At 45.9% G+C, this 19,244-nt stretch overlaps 1 protein-coding gene across 1 annotated transcript in view; it reads left to right on the forward strand.

Moving 5' to 3' along the window:
- The window catches only part of LOC128832221 (alpha-2-macroglobulin-like), a 69,314-nt gene that overhangs the window by 34,484 nt on the left and 15,586 nt on the right, over positions 1–19,244 (forward strand). The window contains exons 4-12 of the mRNA XM_054019416.1: positions 7,324–7,436; positions 7,859–7,922; positions 8,580–8,722; positions 11,000–11,149; positions 11,856–12,026; positions 13,658–13,802; positions 17,026–17,143; positions 17,761–17,989; positions 18,367–18,493. Of these exons, the coding sequence (XP_053875391.1) occupies positions 7,324–7,436; positions 7,859–7,922; positions 8,580–8,722; positions 11,000–11,149; positions 11,856–12,026; positions 13,658–13,802; positions 17,026–17,143; positions 17,761–17,989; positions 18,367–18,493 (1,260 nt within the window). The remainder of the gene's footprint in view (positions 1–7,323; positions 7,437–7,858; positions 7,923–8,579; positions 8,723–10,999; positions 11,150–11,855; positions 12,027–13,657; positions 13,803–17,025; positions 17,144–17,760; positions 17,990–18,366; positions 18,494–19,244) is intronic.

A 19,244-nucleotide genomic window follows, 5' to 3' on the forward strand; every position in this document is an offset into this window, starting at 1 on the left:
GCAGACCGTATTGGAGCTGGAGCCCCAGTATATATGGCCGCGGTGCTTCAATAAGTGACTCATGAGATTGTGGATATTGCTGGGGAAGTCGCTGCACGCAGCAAGAAGCGTCGGATTTCCCCACGCCACTTGCAGCTGGCCATTCTCAGCGACTCAGAGCTCAAGAAACTGCTGGGAGGTGTCACCATCTCTCAGGGCGGAGTCCTGCACTTAAATCAGCCTGTGGTTTTACCTTCCAAGAAGAGGAATGGCAGGAGAGCCATCAAGAGAAGGATTGCCCCTGCTCCTGTCCCTCTTAAGTGAGAACAGAGCAAAGGGGAGACTGCCACCCCAGATTTGGGAGAAATGACATTGACTTGATTGCAAGGCTCTTTTCAAATGCATCAGTATGGTCTAATAAAAGCAGTTAAAATGCCTGGTCTTCTTTTGTGAATTAATTTCCTCTTTTACTAGCCTACAATTTTAAGGGATCATTCAGTTGGTCAGGTAGCTGCATTGATAATATGGTATAAAAGCCTAGAAAGATAGAACTCAATCATTTCATTAAGAAATTGACATCAGAAATTGTCTAAATGGTGTCAAGTATCAGAGGGGTAGGCGTGTTAGTCTGGATCTGTCAAAAGCGACAAAGAGTCCTGTGGCACCTTAGACCAACAGACGTATTGGAGCATAAATGTCTAAATCGTGTAGATTCTGGGAGGTGATTTCTGTGGTTTTCTCAGGCATTTCCCCAATAGATTGAAGATTAGGAACATTTTTCCCATAGTGAAGTTGATGTGTACTGCAGGTTTTGTGAAAACAGAACAAAGAACAACCTCATGACAGACAAATTTAATCCATTCCACATGAAGGATAAAGCCTATGGGCCTGGTTTTTCGTTTGGTTTTGTTTTGTTTTGTTATTTTTTAGTTCCCCATTATAAAACCATGGACTCGTTTAGAGTAATATCAGATTTATACAGTATAAGTGATACTAGAATCAGGCTTTCTGAAATTATTAAATACCTGGAGGGGTTCACATAAACTTTGATCACCTTTTTAAAGGGAAAACATTACCTACTTGCCAGCACACAGGTATACAGGGAGACTTACAAATAAAAGAGAGCCATCTGCAGACGATTGTCCTGGTTAATGGGAGTCATCAAGATTCCAAACCACCATGAATGGCCCACACTTTGCATAATTACAAAAGGCCCTCAGAGTTATATTTCATATTTCTAGTTTCAGATACATGAGTGGTACATTTATACAAATAGGATGAGCACACTCAGTAGATGATAAGCTTTGTAATGATACCTTACAAGAGACCTTTTGCATGAAGCATATTCCAGTCACATTATATTTAACTCATTAGCATATTTTCATAAAAGCATATAGAGTGCAACATCACACAATGGATTTGGCCTGATGTGAGGGGTTCTCTCCAGATGCTGTTTTCAAACCGGTCTCAGAAAATAGCTCACGAACAAGAGAAGCGGCTAATCAAACCTGAGAGTGACAAATGGTGAACATTTGGGTTTCTGGAATGGCAAAGAACCCTTACCATGGGCTTGGGTGCCGTGAGGGTTCTCTAAGAGATGGGAAGCATCACCAAGTTAAGGGCTCCAGAGAAACTGGCCAATATTTTCAAATTGTAACTGGCCTGAATTTCAGCCCCTAAACCCACTTTTAAGCAACTAACTAAAAGTGACCTGATTTCCATAGGTGCTGAGCACTCAAAACTCCTAGTCAAATCAACAGGAGCTGTGGGTGCTCAGCTCCTCTTCAAATCAGGCCCCTTATAAGTTATTTAGGTGCCTATTTTAAGGCATCTCATTTTCAAAATGTAACCAAAGCCTATTTCATGCCGTTACAGGATGAGTTTTGCTAAGAGCAGATATCACTGACTAAAAATCCCACACAAACGGTGGGTGAATGAATGGGAATGATGTCATAAAAGGATGACATATCCCCTCTGGCTTGGGTAACAAATGAAGTAGCTGCCCATTGGTTCTCAGACAACCAATCAGAAAGGATGTTTTCTCTGAGGTTATAAAAGGCTGCAGGCTCAGACAGGGTCAGCATACTACTGTGGTGATTTCAAGAGGTGGCTTAGCCAAGCCACACATTGTCAGGCCAGTCATAATCAGGCCAGACCAGGAAGAAATCAAAGAAGGCAAAATAAGAGCGAGAAAACCAAGTGAACAGAGCCAGGAACAGAAGGAAAGAGAGTCAGGCAAGCCAAGCAAAGAAAGACACAGGCAAGTGGAGCCAAGCAAGGAAACATCCACTGAAGCCAAGCAAGTCAAGAAAAAAGCTAGGCAGGCCAATTCCTGAGGAAAGACTCAGGGAAACCAAGCAGAGAAAACAAAAGAAAGCCAAGAAAGTCAAGCCAAGTGTTGCTGGAACACTAGAAGTCTGCAACATGTCTGAGACTGAGACTGAGTCTGAGTCTGAGTCTGAGTCTGAGCACTCTGGTGAGACCTCAACCGCAAAAGACCCTAAGGCCAAAATCACCCGTTCTTCCCGGGCTGGGCTGCAGTTCTCTGTCAGTCGCATAGACAGATTGCTCCGCAAAGGACAATTTGCAGACCGTATTGGAGCTGGAGCCCCAGTATATATGGCCGCGGTGCTTCAATAAGTGACTCATGAGATTGTGGATATTGCTGGGGAAGTCGCTGCACGCAGCAAGAAGCGTCGGATTTCCCCACGCCACTTGCAGCTGGCCATTCACAGCGACTCAGAGCTCAAGAAACTGCTGGGAGGTGTCACCATCTCTCAGGGCGGAGTCCTGCACTTAAATCAGCCTGTGGTTTTACCTTCCAAGAAGAGGAATGGCAGGAGAGCCATCAAGAGAAGGATTGCCCCTGCTCCTGTCCCTCTTAAGTCAGAACAGAGCAAAGGGGAGACTGCCACCCCAGATTTGGGAGAAATGACATTGACTTGATTGCAAGGCTCTTTTCAAATGCATCAGTATGGTCTAATAAAAGCAGTTAAAATGCCTGGTCTTCTTTTGTGAATTAATTTCCTCTTTTACTAGCCTACAATTTTAAGGGATCATTCAGTTGGTCAGGTAGCTGCATTGATAATATGGTATAAAAGCCTAGAAAGATAGAACTCAATCATTTCATTAAGAAATTGACATCAGAAATTGTCTAAATGGTGTCAAGTATCAGAGGGGTAGGCGTGTTAGTCTGGATCTGTCAAAAGCGACAAAGAGTCCTGTGGCACCTTATAGACCAACAGACGTATTGGAGCATAAATGTCTAAATCGTGTAGATTCTGGGAGGTGATTTCTGTGGTTTTCTCAGGCATTTCCCCAATAGATTGAAGATTAGGAACATTTTTCCCATAGTGAAGTTGATGTGTACTGCAGGTTTTGTGAAAACAGAACAAAGAACAACCTCATGACAGACAAATCTAATCCATTCCACATGAAGGATAAAGCCTATGGGCCTGGTTTTTCGTTTGGTTTTGTTTTGTTTTGTTATTTTTTAGTTCCCCATTATAAAACCATGGACTCGTTTAGAGTAATATCAGATTTATACAGTATAAGTGATACTAGAATCAGGCTTTCTGAAATTATTAAATACCTGGAGGGGTTCACATAAACTTTGATCACCTTTTTAAAGGGAAAACATTACCTACTTGCCAGCACACAGGTATACAGGGAGACTTACAAATAAAAGAGAGCCATCTGCAGATGATTGTCCTGGTTAATGGGAGTCATCAAGATTCCAAACCACCATGAATGGCCCACACTTTGCATAATTACAAAAGGCCCTCAGAGTTATATTTCATATTTCTAGTTTCAGATACATGAGTGGTACATTTATACAAATAGGATGAGCACACTCAGTAGATGATAAGCTTTGTAATGATACCTTACAAGAGACCTTTTGCATGAAGCATATTCCAGTCACATTATATTTAACTCATTAGCATATTTTCATAAAAGCATATAGAGTGCAACATCACACAATGGATTTGGCCTGATGTGAGGGGTTCTCTCCAGATGCTGTTTTCAAACCGGTCTCAGAAAATAGCTCACGAACAAGAGAAGCGGCTAATCAAACCTGAGAGTGACAAATGGTGAACATTTGGGTTTCTGGAATGGCAAAGAACCCTTACCATGGGCTTGGGTGCCGTGAGGGTTCTCTAAGAGATGGGAAGCATCACCAAGTTAAGGGCTCCAGAGAAACTGGCCAATATTTTCAAATTGTAACTGGCCTGAATTTCAGCCCCTAAACCCACTTTTAAGCAACTAACTAAAAGTGACCTGATTTCCATAGGTGCTGAGCACTCAAAACTCCTAGTCAAATCAACAGGAGCTGTGGGTGCTCAGCTCCTCTTCAAATCAGGCCCCTTATAAGTTATTTAGGTGCCTAATTTAAGGCATCTCATTTTCAAAATGTAACCAAAGCCTATTTCATGCCGTTACAGGATGAGTTTTGCTAAGAGCAGATATCACTGACTAAAAATCCCACACAAACGGTGGGTGAATGAATGGGAATGATGTCATAAAAGGATGACATATCCCCTCTGGCTTGGGTAACAAATGAAGTAGCTGCCCATTGGTTCTCAGACAACCAATCAGAAAGGATGTTTTCTCTGAGGTTATAAAAGGCTGCAGGCTCAGACAGGGTCAGCATACTACTGTGGTGATTTCAAGAGGTGGCTTAGCCAAGCCACACATTGTCAGGCCAGTCATAATCAGGCCAGACCAGGAAGAAATCAAAGAAGGCAAAATAAGAGCGAGAAAACCAAGTGAACAGAGCCAGGAACAGAAGGAAAGAGAGTCAGGCAAGCCAAGCAAAGAAAGACACAGGCAAGTGGAGCCAAGCAAGGAAACATCCACTGAAGCCAAGCAAGTCAAGAAAAAAGCTAGGCAGGCCAATTCCTGAGGAAAGACTCAGGGAAACCAAGCAGAGAAAACAAAAGAAAGCCAAGAAAGTCAAGCCAAGTGTTGCTGGAACACTAGAAGTCTGCAACATGTCTGAGACTGAGACTGAGTCTGAGTCTGAGTCTGAGTCTGAGCACTCTGGTGAGACCTCAACCGCAAAAGACCCTAAGGCCAAAATCACCCGTTCTTCCCGGGCTGGGCTGCAGTTCTCTGTCAGTCGCATAGACAGATTGCTCCGCAAAGGACAATTTGCAGACCGTATTGGAGCTGGAGCCCCAGTATATATGGCCGCGGTGCTTCAATAAGTGACTCATGAGATTGTGGATATTGCTGGGGAAGTCGCTGCACGCAGCAAGAAGCGTCGGATTTCCCCACGCCACTTGCAGCTGGCCATTCACAGCGACTCAGAGCTCAAGAAACTGCTGGGAGGTGTCACCATCTCTCAGGGCGGAGTCCTGCACTTAAATCAGCCTGTGGTTTTACCTTCCAAGAAGAGGAATGGCAGGAGAGCCATCAAGAGAAGGATTGCCCCTGCTCCTGTCCCTCTTAAGTCAGAACAGAGCAAAGGGGAGACTGCCACCCCAGATTTGGGAGAAATGACATTGACTTGATTGCAAGGCTCTTTTCAAATGCATCAGTATGGTCTAATAAAAGCAGTTAAAATGCCTGGTCTTCTTTTGTGAATTAATTTCCTCTTTTACTAGCCTACAATTTTAAGGGATCATTCAGTTGGTCAGGTAGCTGCATTGATAATATGGTATAAAAGCCTAGAAAGATAGAACTCAATCATTTCATTAAGAAATTGACATCAGAAATTGTCTAAATGGTGTCAAGTATCAGAGGGGTAGGCGTGTTAGTCTGGATCTGTCAAAAGCGACAAAGAGTCCTGTGGCACCTTATAGACCAACAGACGTATTGGAGCATAAATGTCTAAATCGTGTAGATTCTGGGAGGTGATTTCTGTGGTTTTCTCAGGCATTTCCCCAATAGATTGAAGATTAGGAACATTTTTCCCATAGTGAAGTTGATGTGTACTGCAGGTTTTGTGAAAACAGAACAAAGAACAACCTCATGACAGACAAATCTAATCCATTCCACATGAAGGATAAAGCCTATGGGCCTGGTTTTTCGTTTGGTTTTGTTTTGTTTTGTTATTTTTTAGTTCCCCATTATAAAACCATGGACTCGTTTAGAGTAATATCAGATTTATACAGTATAAGTGATACTAGAATCAGGCTTTCTGAAATTATTAAATACCTGGAGGGGTTCACATAAACTTTGATCACCTTTTTAAAGGGAAAACATTACCCACTTGCCAGCACACAGGTATACAGGGAGACTTACAAGTAAAAGAGAGCCATCTGCAGACGATTGTCCTGGTTAATGGGAGTCATCAAGATTCCAAACCACCATGAATGGCCCACACTTTGCATAATTACAAAAGGCCCTCAGAGTTATATTTCATATTTCTAGTTTCAGATACATGAGTGGTACATTTATACAAATAGGATGAGCACACTCAGTAGATGATAAGCTTTGTAATGATACCTTACAAGAGACCTTTTGCATGAAGCATATTCCAGTTACATTATATTTAACTCATTAGCATATTTTCATAAAAGCATATAGAGTGCAACATCACACAATGGATTTGGCCTGATGTGAGGGGTTCTCTCCAGATGCTGTTTTTAAACCGGTCTCAGAAAATAGCTCACGAACAAGAGAAGCGGCTAATCAAACCTGAGAGTGACAAATGGTGAACATTTGGGTTTCTGGAATGGCAAAGAACCCTTACCATGGGCTTGGGTGCCATGAGGGTTCTCTAAGAGACGGGAAGCATCACCAAGTTAAGGGCTCCAGAGAAACTGGCCAATATTTTCAAATTGTAACTGGCCTGAATTTCAGCCCCTAAACCCACTTTTAAGCAACTAACTACAAGTGACCTGATTTCCATAGGGGCTGAGCACTCCGAACTCCTAGTGAAATCAACAGGAGCTGTGGGTGCTCAGCTCCTCTTCAAATCAGGCCACTTATAAGTTATTTAGGTGCCTAATTTAAGGCATCCTATTTTCAAAATGTAACCAAAGCCTATTTCATGCCGTTACAGGATGAGTTTTGCTAATAGCAGATATCACTGACTAAAAATCCAACACAAACGGTGAATCAATGGGAATGATGTCATCAAAGGATGACATATCCCCTCTGGCTTGGAGCATAAATGTCTAAATCGTGTAGATTCTGGGAGGTGATTTCTGTGTTTTTTTCAGGCATTTCCCCAATAGATTGAAGATTAGGATCATTTTCCCATAGTGAATTTGATGTGTATTGCATGTTTTGTGAAAATAGAAAAAGGAACAAACTCATGACAGAAAAATGTAATCCATTACACATGAAGGATAAAGCCTCTGGGCCTGGTTTTTCTTTTTGTTTTGTTCTTTTTAGTTACCCCATTATCAGAGATGCTCAGCTGTGACCACACTCAGGAAGTCCGGGTGCACTATATCCTGAAGCCAGAGGCCGTGGGGGAGCAGAAGGAAATCGTTTTTTACTATTTGGTAAACCTGGACATACTGATCTTTGTCTACATATAGGTGACAACAACAGATAGGCTCAAGTGCCTGCCAGACAATCAGTCCCTGGACAGTAATTCTAGGTTGGGCCCCAAATTGTGTGTGTCCTGGGGCAAGAACTTGTACCTATATTACCCATAATCCTTCACACTCTTTTCCTTGGGCTGATGCTCTTTTCTGAGCCCCAATGCTCAATACCAACATTTTATAAGGAGAAGAAGAGTAACTGGGTTCTATTGCCCCTGATTAAACAGAAAGAATTTTGCTAGCAGAGATCAATAGAGCAGCTCTGCTGGCTCCAGCCACCTGAGGCCCAAAATTCCTGACATTCCTCTCACAGGTTCCCCCATTCTAACACCCCTCCTACTCATAATACCCATAACAGGAAGGCTTCTTCTTCCATGCAGGTAATGGCCAAAGGAGGCATTGTGCGAGCAGGGACCCAGGCTCTGGCTGTGGAGCATGGTGATGGTGAGCTCTCACCACCCCTTCCCTTATCTTTGTCCCGGGAGGCTAGGCCACTGTGACTGAAACACAGGCTGCTTCCATATGCAGTGAGAGGATCATCGTGTGCCATCCCCTGAGATGGGGGAAAAAAGAGGGGGAGAACGAATTTCTTTCCTCTATAGCCATTCTAGCTCTGCAGCTCTTGCCGAGCTCTAATCCCCCGCAGCTCCTCACATCTCCTGACTGATATATTCTTTGTCACTGATGTCAGTCTCAGGAGACTCTCATCTTGAGTAATTCAGGCTGGGTTTGCTTTAACCCTTGTGTAGAAATCCCACCCAATCTCCATCCCTTCCTCAGCCACCAGGCTCTTACAAAATCCTCCCTTTATTTTCTGGGGCACGTGGGGCTTCTGGGTTCCTGAGGGACACAGTTAATGATGGGGTTCTAAAAACTAGATTGAGTCTCACCAAACTCATGTCAACAGTATGTGCCCAAGCAGTAAGAGCCGATGTTCTCATCAGTAAATCAAGTTCCATTCCCTGTGTTTCCATGTGGTCGGAATCCCAGATGTAACAAGTTTGGCATGAAGGGAAGCCTAGAGACTCTAGAGAGGTGTGTGGCCCTAGCCTGGAGCGAACTTCCTGTAACTTAGCCTTTTTCTCTTGTTTTATTTGCCAGTTAATGGGACCTTCTCACTGATGCTCCCCGTGGAGTCTGATATTGCTCCCCTGGCACAGATGCTCATATACACCATTTCACCCAATCAGGAGCCTATTGCTGATTCAGTCAAATTCCAGGTCGAAAATTGCTTTGCCAATAAGGTGGGTGTCTTGATTGAGAAACCCCAATTCACTTGAAGTCATTGATTAGAGAGCAGCAGCTGTTTGTATCTATTTATTTAGATTTGCGAACATTAAAACAGTCACTTATCATCAAATGCTCTGGGTGATTTTACCATATATTAAAAATAGCCCTAAGATTAACTGATTTGTGGTATTTCAGATGAGGTGAGGAGGTGATTTCATAGCCAAAGGGTCCTCCCAGACAACACACTACCAAGAGCCCCTCCTTGTAAAACTGACAGGGCTCCAGCTCTAGCACCTCCACTGATCTCCACTGTGGCACTGTGGGATGGCAAGGGAGGTGGGTTTGTCAGGTAACCAGGTCACAATCTAGTTAGCTTACTACCATCACCTTAAACGCAGCCCAGTAACTGATAGGCAACCAGTGCAGATCATGGAGGACAGGTAACAGCCATACAGCCTCCATTCAAGGGAGAGATCTAATTCTTGCTGTATCTTCTGGCTGCTTCCCTCCATCCTACCAGCATCACTTTCATCTCCTCCATACTGAACTCCAGCCAGCCTACCCTTATCCAAGCCACATGTTGTATCAAGCAATCAGTAAATCATTTAGTAGCACTGACTAGATCGGATGAGACAGAGGAGAGCTGAGTGTCCTCAGCCTGTTGAAAGACCATAGCCTATGTCCTCCTAATGACCCCATATACTCTTTGAAGAAGAGAGAGGACAAGATGTGCCCTGTGCAACCCCACATGAGAGGGCCCTCAGAGCGGAAGAGCAATTGCCCAAAACTATCCTTGGGGACCCGTCTGAGAGACAGGCACCAAGCCACCTAAGGGCTGCCGCTCTTCTCCTAGGGTTCACAGGCAAATGAATGCCCCTTTAAGATCAGTGGTATCAAAGGTAGTTGATAATACCCGCTTGGACACCTGTACCCAGATCAAAGGTATTTATGTGCCTAACTTCCATTAATTTCAATAGAAGTTAGGGGTCTAAATATCTTTGAGGATCTGGGCCCTGGTCTTTATTCATCATCTGGAGATCATCTATCTAAGCAGTTAGTGCAGTCACTATACCAGATCTAGGTCTGTATCCAGGTTGGCCAGTGTCAAGGGGAGCTGAGGCATCTAGATACTGTGAGAGCTGTTTCACCACAACCTTCTCAATAATCTTAACCAAAAAATGGAAAAACAGGTACTGGGCCCCAGTCAGCCAGATTGTCAGCATCAAGTGACAGCCACACAGTAGCTTCCTTAAGAGAAGCTGACAGCCTGGGAACGGTTGACAGTTTCCACCAGGCCCCAGTCATTCTCCGCTAGCCTTCATCAGCCAATGAAGACATGGGTCCAAATCACTGCCTGTGTAGCTCAGTGTATTCCCAATACCTCTAGAGCCTCATTGAGGATCACTGGCCTAAACTCAACAAGAGGAGGGCTTAGTGTTTGTCAGGTGATAGAATGAGGAGTGGGCCTTGTTGGAGTGGAGATATATACACCTATCTCATAGAACTGGAAGGGACCTTGAAAGGTCATCAAGTCCAGTCCCCTGCCTTCACTAGCAGGACCAATTTTTTGCCCCAGATCCCTAAATGGCCCCCTCAAGGATTGAGCTCACAACCCTGGGTTTAGGAGGCCAATGCTCAAACCACTGCTCTGGCAATTTCCAGCCGGTGGAGGGATTCTTGGGAGCCATTACCCATCTGCAGCATCCAGGTCCTAGGCTGTTCTTCATTTTACCAGGGCTGCTGTAAAATCAGCTCCCTGATGGCCCACAATCCCTCCTGGTATATTCAGGATGCAACATAGGCTCTGGGCCGAGAGCACGGGTGTGTCCACTGTACAAGCAGAGCCAGCAACCACTTGGGGTAGTGTCTTGGTGTTCATGGTAGCCATAAAATCATGAACTGAGTCATCAATGTGAACAGAGAATTTACCAAGCACCAATTGCTCCAATGCCACCTTAGAGAGTAACTGAATTTCAGTAGATAATAATGTATATCTGTTTGGGGAGCCCAGAACTGGACTAGCAGGGGGCTGCAGGACAGGACTGAGGGGCATTGGCAGAGCTGTGTGGGGAGCCCAGCACTGGAATAGCAGGGGGCTGCAGGGCAGGACTGAGGGGCATTGGCAGAGCTGTGTGGGGAGCCCAGCACTGGAATAGCAGGGGGCTGCAGGGCAGGGTTGAGGGGCATTGGAGGAGCTGTGTGCGGCGGTTCCAGGACTGAGTTGTGCTGCGGGGCAGTGTGTGACGGTACCTGGAGAAGTAGCTCCTCTAATACCTTTTCTGGGGTTGCAGGTTGACTTGCATTTCTCACCGGCCGAGGGCCTCCCCGCCTCCGACACTCGCCTCCGGGTCGGGGCCTCCCCAGGCTCCCTGTGCGCCGTCTGTGCTGTGGACAAGAGCGTCCTCCTCATGAAGCCTGAAGCCGAGCTCTCTCCCAGCTCTGTAAGTGCCAGCCTGGTCCATTGATCAGCAGCTGCAAGAACTGGTCTTCTCTTAGGGGCCGTGGTAGCAGAAAATGATGCAGCCTGGTTCAAGCAAGACCAACTCAGTGCTGAGGAGTGGCATCTACTGGAAAAAAAAATCCCTTCTGTCAGTGCGGATGTCTTAATGCTGTCCTGCCCTTATCTTATCTTCTTTCACTAGGTGAGAAGCAGAGAACTGGGCACCATTTAGATTGCAGGAACTTTTTCAACTCCTTTGGGATGCTACCATGTCTGGAAACAGCCCTGGTCAATGGGCTGCTGATTTTCTCTTGTTCAGGGCCTATTATTCATTTATTTATTTACTTATATTGGTGTAGCACCTACAGGCCTAGACCAGTCTCAGGCATTTTACCAACATATAGTAAGTAACAGTCCCTGGCTAAGAAAGAAGGGCCATTGATATGAGCATTAGAGCCTTTAGCAGGTATTTTGATATAGTTGATCATAATAGCCAGAGCAACAAACTGCCCTCAGCCAAAGAAGCAGCTTCCCGCTTTCCTTCTCCCTGCTCTGTAGTGTATTTACTGCTCTTGGTTTATTTTCTATCACTTCCATCTTCTCTCTGTATATATCCGTCTGTCTGCCTTTGCCTGTCTGTCTCCCCCAGCGGTGTTTCATGGCACTTGGTACTGATGAGGCCAAGTGACACAGTTCTGTTTGCCCAGGTGTATAACCTGCTATCAGTGAAGGAACTTCAGGGGTATCATCATGGCGCAGACATGCTGCCGATGGATCCCCAGGAGGAGTGCATTGCCGCAGAGAAGATAATTGTGAATGGAGTCACCTATGCTTCAGTGTCGGAGCCAGATGAAGAGGACACTTATAGCATCTTAAAGGTAAAGTCTCCTCATCCAGTCCTTGTGGCTGTGGGGAGATGAGGACATTTAAACCTGCTGTGAGTGGCATGTGGTGCAGGGCTAGCTGCTCTGGAGTGCCGATCACGGAGCTATATCTGGAGCAAGTACAATGGCGGTGCAAGCTTCCACCATGCACTGTCCCTCATCAATGTGCTTCAGCTTTGACCTGGAAAGATCAGGTATGAGCACCTCTAGGGTGAGGCAAATGCTGTCTTCATGGGCTTTTCAATCCTTGACCTCTCTTCCAAGGCTGCTAAAAAGGGGTGTGTTAGTGCTCATGGTGAAGGTGTTCTTTGTAAAGGGGGGCACCTGAGCCACTAAGAACTGGCCTAATACTCACCAGCTCATTTCACATAGTAATGAATGACTAGTATATAGGAACGCCTTGGATTCAGTGCTGATTTGAGACTAGACTGGAACTGGTGAACTAGAAACAAAATAATCCATGTGCCCTTACCATCCCCCAAGACCAACGAATGCCCTCTGAGCTGGAGCTAGATTGGAACCAGACATCTAGAGATAAGACTGTATTCCATTCCCTGATTCACTCCGACCTCTGACCTGGGTTGGATTGAAAATTGGAACCAGTGCCCTAGAGATAAAAGGACCCTGTATCCTATTCCCTTATCCCTTTGAGCCATCCAGTCTCCCAGACCTGAGACTGAGTGTCACCCTGTGCTCTATGGGTAAGGCTAAGATTTCACCACGGTTATTTTTAGTAAAAGACACAGACAGGTCACAGGCAATAAGGAAAAATTCACAGAGCCCGTGACCTGTCCGTGACTTTACTAAAAATAACGGGGGTGGGGTGGGGGGCGCAGGGCTAGGTAGGAGGGGGAATGGAGTCCCAGGGGCTGCAGTGGGGGGTGCATCCATGGGGGGCATATAGCCCCCGTTCTGGAGCTGGCTGCAGCTGCGGGACAGGGGTGCGCAGCCCCTATTGCAGCTCCCACCAAGCCCTGGCTGCAGCAAGGGGGGGAGGGTTTGGCAGGGTGGATGGCCCTGGGAAGCTGCAAGGGGGGCACGTGGCCCCTGTTGCAGACGCCGGGCAGGGGTGCATGGCCCTGGCTGCAGCCCCCAGCAGAAGCCACAAGGCTGGGGCACACAGACCCGGCTGCAGCCCTCGCCAAGCCTGGATGCCACAGGGCTGGGGCTGCAGGGTCCTGGTTGCAGCCAGCCCCAGCTACAGGGCAGGGTCACACAGTCCTGCCTCCACCTCCTGAAGTGTAAAAATCACGGAGGGCCGGTAAAGTCATGGAATCTGTGACTGCTGTGACCTCCATGACTAGATCATAGCCTTATCTATGGGTAATAGGCTCCATATCCCATCAAGGAAAAGTGTCAAGGTTTCCTCCTTGCTCATTAAACCCCTAATACTGGTGTATGAAGTGGTGTTGTAGCCATGTCGGTCCCAGACCAGGTGAATGAGGTAATATCTTTTATTGGGCCAATTGGTGTAAACTCAAAAGCTTGTCTCTCTCACCAACAGGAGTTGGTCCAATAAAAGATATTACCTCACCCACCTTGTCTCCCTAATACTGGTGTCAGTTCTGGAATTTCAACCTCAACAGAAATAAATAACAAAATGTGTGTTGGGTTTTTCCCTACAGGAAATGGGTTTAAAGGTCTTCACAAACTCCAAGGTGAGAAAGCCACATTATTGCCTCCAGTTCCCTCAAGTTGCTTGGGGTTACAGAAGTTCTGAAGGATTTCACAGTGAAGCCGAGGTATCAGCACAAGCACTCAGGAGAACTGGTAAAGGCCAAAGGCCTCACAAGCATTCTGTTCTGAGCAGAGAGTGCATCTGTGTTTTGGGGTGAACGCTGTTGCTCATAGCTGGCCGCATGCTAGCTCTAGTGTTGGGACTGGGGTTGTGGATTGAGCATTTGGAAGTTTTTCCCACATCATGAGGTGACCACTCGGTCTTGAAGTTTGAAGTTGGGGCACACTTCTCCTGAGAGAGTGAGGGGCCTGCTTTGATAGCCTCACCCTTGGAGGTTAATGGAACCAAATTGTTTCTGGGAGTTCTGAGGGAGAATATTATGCTGCTGGCAGACAAATCTGTGGGTAGCTCGCTAAGACTTTACAATGATCTTCCATCCTCAGGCACCAGTAGAGAGTTTCCCAAGCACAGCTTTCTACAGAGTCATCATTGTCACGCTGTCTGGAGTGGCTCACAACCATGACTGTCTACCTCAGGGCAGATTGTCAGAAAACAGGGCAACACCCCAAACTGGTGGTGTATTCTATAGTTAGATTTCACCAAGCCAGGGACAAATGTTAACTCCTGGATCACTATATCAATCTTGCCATGGAGTCACAGACAATCCCCTTAGATTCTCCAGTCTATCTTGCCACCCAGACAAACTGAACTTTGTGATAAAAAGTTACTTATACAAAAATCAACTCACATTTTAGAAGGCTTTCAGTCCCAAGAGGCCAGTCATTACCCCTAGATCTTATACCAAAGATAATGCTGGTAGGTTGTCTGTGGGCGAGGACTGGCCTGCCTCCCAAGGTCTGTGAAAGTGAGGGATCATTGTCCACCACACGATCCATCGTCTACAGCCAAGCACTGAGGTACAATCGCATCTGCTCCAACCCCTCAGACAGAGACCAACACCTACAAGATCTCCACCAAGCATTCTCAAAACTACGATACCCACACAAGGAAATAAAGAAACAAATCAACAGAGCCAGACGTGTACCCAGAAGCCTCCTGCTACAAGACAGGCCCAGAAGAGAAACCAACAGAACTCCACTGGCCATCACCTACAGTCCTCAGCTTAAACCTCTCCAACGCATCATCAGTGATCTACAACCCATCCTGGACAATGATCCCTCACTTTCACAGACCTTGGGAGGCAGGCCAGTCCTCGCCCACAGACAACCTGCCAGCCTTAAGCATATTCTCACCAGCAACCACGCACCGCACCATAACAACTCTAACTCAACCCATGCAACAAACCTCGATGCCAACTCTGCCCACATATCTACACCAGCAACACCATCACAGGAACTAACCAGATCAGCTACATCATCACCGGCTCATTCACCTGCACGTCCACCAATGTTATATATGCCATCATATGCCAGCAATGCCCCTCTGCTATGTACATTGGCCAAACTGGACAGTCACTACGCAAGAGGATAAATGGACACAAGTCAGATATCAGGAATGGCAATATACAAAAACCTGTAGGAGAACACTTCAACCTCCCTGGCCACACAATAGCAGATGTAAAGGTAGCCATCTTACAGCAAAAAAACTTCAGGACCAGACTCCAAAGAGAAACTGCTGAGCTCCAGTTCATTTGCAAATTTGACACCATCAGATCAGGATTAAACAAAGACTGTGAATGGCTATTCAACTATAGAAGCAGTTTCTCCTCCCTTGGTGTTCACACCTCAACTGCTAGCAGAGCACCTCACCCTCCCTGATTGAACTAACCTCGTTATCTCCACACTGATTTATACCTGCCTCTAGAGATTTCCATTACTTGCATCTGAAGAAGTGAGGTTCTTACCCACGAAAGCTTATGCTACCAATACTTCTGTTAGTCTCAAAGGTGCCACAGGACCCTCTGTTGCTTTTTACATATTGTAGGCAGAAACTCTGATGCCTCTGCTATTCCAGTCCTGGGCTCCCCACACAGCTCTGCCAATGCCCCTGAGTCCTGCCCTGCAACCTCTTGCTAGTCCAGTCCTGTTCAAATGGTAATAGTAGCCTCTATGATAAGCAATATCTATATAACCTTTAGGGCTAATCCAGGCCAAGCACTGGGGATCTTTTGCTTGTGTGATCCTTGCCCCTCAGACTCCAAGCAGCATAAAAAATACAGTTCCTCTTTATTAGGGCTTTTTATCTCTTTGCCCCTTCTCTGAGTTGCAAATTCAGTCATTGGGAGTAATTCAGTGGCCCGTCTCCTCTTCTTGGTGGAGGAGGAACAATCAACTGATGTTCCACAATGGTTTGTCTGGTGTTGATGGGCCTTCTTTTGTGTCAGACTGGTATTTCACACTCGTTGATGCTTCTTTTCTGTCTGGTGATTCACAGTTACAGAGCAAACACTAAATATTACCTTAGAACATGGGATACGATATTATAAGTGAGATTAACGCCTGCAGCTGCTTACAAGGATTCCGTAAAGTCTAAACACTGAACACATTTTTATAACTCTAATGCCTAGTTTAACAATACTAATACACAGGTGAGCAAAAAATGGCTATTTTCCACACATGAAAAAATAAGGAAAAATGGGAAAATCATTTTTTTAAACATATTTTTTGTGGAGTTTTAAAATTTTCATCCAAAATAAAAAAGTGGGTTTTTTTCAGTTTTCCAATAACCCCGCCCCCCACAAACTGTTGATGGAAACAGTTTTTTTATGAGAATTTCCATTGAGTCAAAATAAAATCTTTGAGAAAATTGTTGTGACCAGCTCTAAGGCCGATCCTTTGAAAGGCTGGGGGCTTCGCAGTGATGGTGGAGCAGAAAATGACACGCTGGAGTTGTGATGTGACCCCTCAAACATGCTTCAGACATGGAACTTTCCATTCCCACGCTGCCCACCACAACCGATTTGGGTGTCTGATTGCACCAGTGTAGCTGGAGGGGAAAGTGTCCCAGGGTGTGTCTAAATTGCAGTGGAAGGTGTAATTTCCAGGTCTGACAGACACACACGTGCTAGCTTTGATCAAGAGCTAGTGCGCTAAAAAGAGAAGTGTAGCTGTTGCAGCACGGATGGGGGATTGGGACCCTACGTATGTGCTTGGGAGGCTAGCCTGTCATGCCCTCACTGCTACACTTCTATTTTTAGCACACTAGCTTGATCACAGGTAGTGTAGTGTACATACATCTACCCAAGCTGGAAATTACACCTCCAGCGGCAGTGTTGACCTACCCTCAGAGATGGAAGCATCAGGCTGATATTGATGCATTATATCTATGTTAATCAGTTGTACTCACACCACCCAGGACATGCAAGGGTACTGGACTCAGGTTACCCTGTCATGGCTGAGACCCTTCCAGCAGCGGTGGAGACAGTTCGAAAGTATTTCCCAGAGACATGGATTTGGGATTTAGTGCCTTTGACGTGAGTAGCTGGTTGTTGCTGTTTTAACATTCCCTTATTTTTTTGAATAATAATATGAACTCCTGATGGTTACTGAGCCTCTTTCATCATCCCAAAGTGCTTTTCAAACTCTGTGTATGCAGAAATCACTCAGCCACCTGCGGGCTATTCCCCAATGGCAGATGTTTACAGTGCAGAACAACACTGCACAAACATCTAGAAAGGAAAGTGAAAAAGAGCCCCATTTCCAATTGAAATTGCAGGGGGAATCTAAGCATTTGGATTGTAATGATCCAGGGTGAGCCCCTCTCTTCTTCTTAAAAGGGTTGTGGGGTCTTTAATTATCACAAGTTGTCAAAATATCAGCTGTATGTGTTATCTGAAAGGCAACACCTCCTCTGGCACACACCTCCCACCACAATGGGCTCAGTGCTAATTCAGAGGGGAGAGCACCCCCTACTGAGTCCCCACATCACTCCCTGAAGCACTGCATCAGACTTGAGCATTGAGCTCAGTGTGGACTCAGAGGAGAGAGCATTATCTACTGAGTTCCCCACATCACTCTCTGGAACACTTGGGTTTTCCTTCAGTGTCTGACCAGGCTGTGATCACGATCCTATCTCTCTTTTTGTCACCAGCTCCAATGGAAGTGCTGAATTGCCCTTGACAATCCCTGATACCATCACAGAATGGAAAGCTAATGCGTTCTGCACCTCAAGTGACACTGGCTTTGGCCTGTCCCCAACCGTGTCCCTCAGAGCCCTCCAACCCTTCTTCGTGGAGCTCACCCTGCCCTACTCCGTGGTGCATGGCGAGGCCTTCACGCTAAAGGCCACTGTCTTCAATTACCTGACCCGCTGCATCAGGGTAAGAGACACTCACACCATCCCCGTGCAACCAAACCCACAGGCCACACTGCTTCACAAACTCCTGTGTCTGTAGCTCTTTTTAGCCCCTGGTCTCCCTGCAGCCCCTGTCCTCCCCAAACACATGTGCACCCAAGCCTCTATGCTCCTGTAACTCCCAAGCACCCCAAAGCCCTGTAACTCCAAATCTCTACACCCCTGTAACCATCTACACTTCTAAACCCATGTGTTCCCTCAACCCCCTCTGTCCCTTATAGTACCACAAACCCTGTTCTGCCCAATTCTCTGCACATCCCATCTGCCGTACTGTCTGCATCTCTAGTTACTACTAATTTCCCTGGGCCCCTCCCCGATGACAGCTCTCTGGACAATTGACAGGTCAGCATCTCACTGGCTTCATCTGCTGACTTCCGAGCTACCCCTGTGGAGAAGGAAGAGGACTCTTATTGTCTCTGTGTGAATGGAAGAAAAACGGTGTCCTGGGCTGTGACCCCAATATCTCTGGGTAAGAAGCATTCTAGCTCTGATATCTTTGGGGGCCAGACAGAGTGGCACAGAAATTTCAGGGGGCAGGGACCTGGTAGCTCAAAAATCTGTTGGTAGGGGATTCAACTTCCCCAAGACCCTTCTTTGGGGTGTTTTACTCCCATCCTTGGTTGGAGAGTGATAAGCTCCTCCTCAGACAAGACAGAGAACCCTAGATGGTTTTCAGCTGTTGGACCCCTCCATTCAAAAGACATTGTCTGTACAGTGAGGATCTCCATCAACATACTGCTCTCTAACATACCAGTGAAAGATGAGAGCTGGCTGGGTCTCTTCTTTCAGCAAGAAAAGCAGGTTATAGTCCTTGGTTCTCACTTGGGCCAGGACAGTCATCCAGAATGAGGGTGATTTGTGATGAGACTGGAAGCCTGAGATACAATTATCACCCACCTGCTTCATACCTGCCCATATCACATAGCGGAGAAACCATTTAGTTGAGATACCCCATGGAAAACTTAAAGTCCTGGTTAAATGGCCATCCTGACTAAGAGAAGAGCCCATCTGAAAGAACTTAAATTGTTGTAAAATCCTGTGCTGATTTAGAGACAGGCATGAAGCCAATCCAGTGATCCAAAAGAGCTTTGAACTCTGAGGTATCTGAAATCCAGCTCAGATCTGGATACAGCTTTGTGGTTTGAGATCATCTCACCACTGAATACAAATACAAGTGTGACAATGAGATTCATTACATTTCTCCTTTATTTGATCTTTGT

Source organism: Malaclemys terrapin, chromosome 1 (genome assembly GCF_027887155.1).
Source record: "Malaclemys terrapin pileata isolate rMalTer1 chromosome 1, rMalTer1.hap1, whole genome shotgun sequence".
Taxonomy (NCBI): Eukaryota; Metazoa; Chordata; order Testudines; family Emydidae; genus Malaclemys; species Malaclemys terrapin.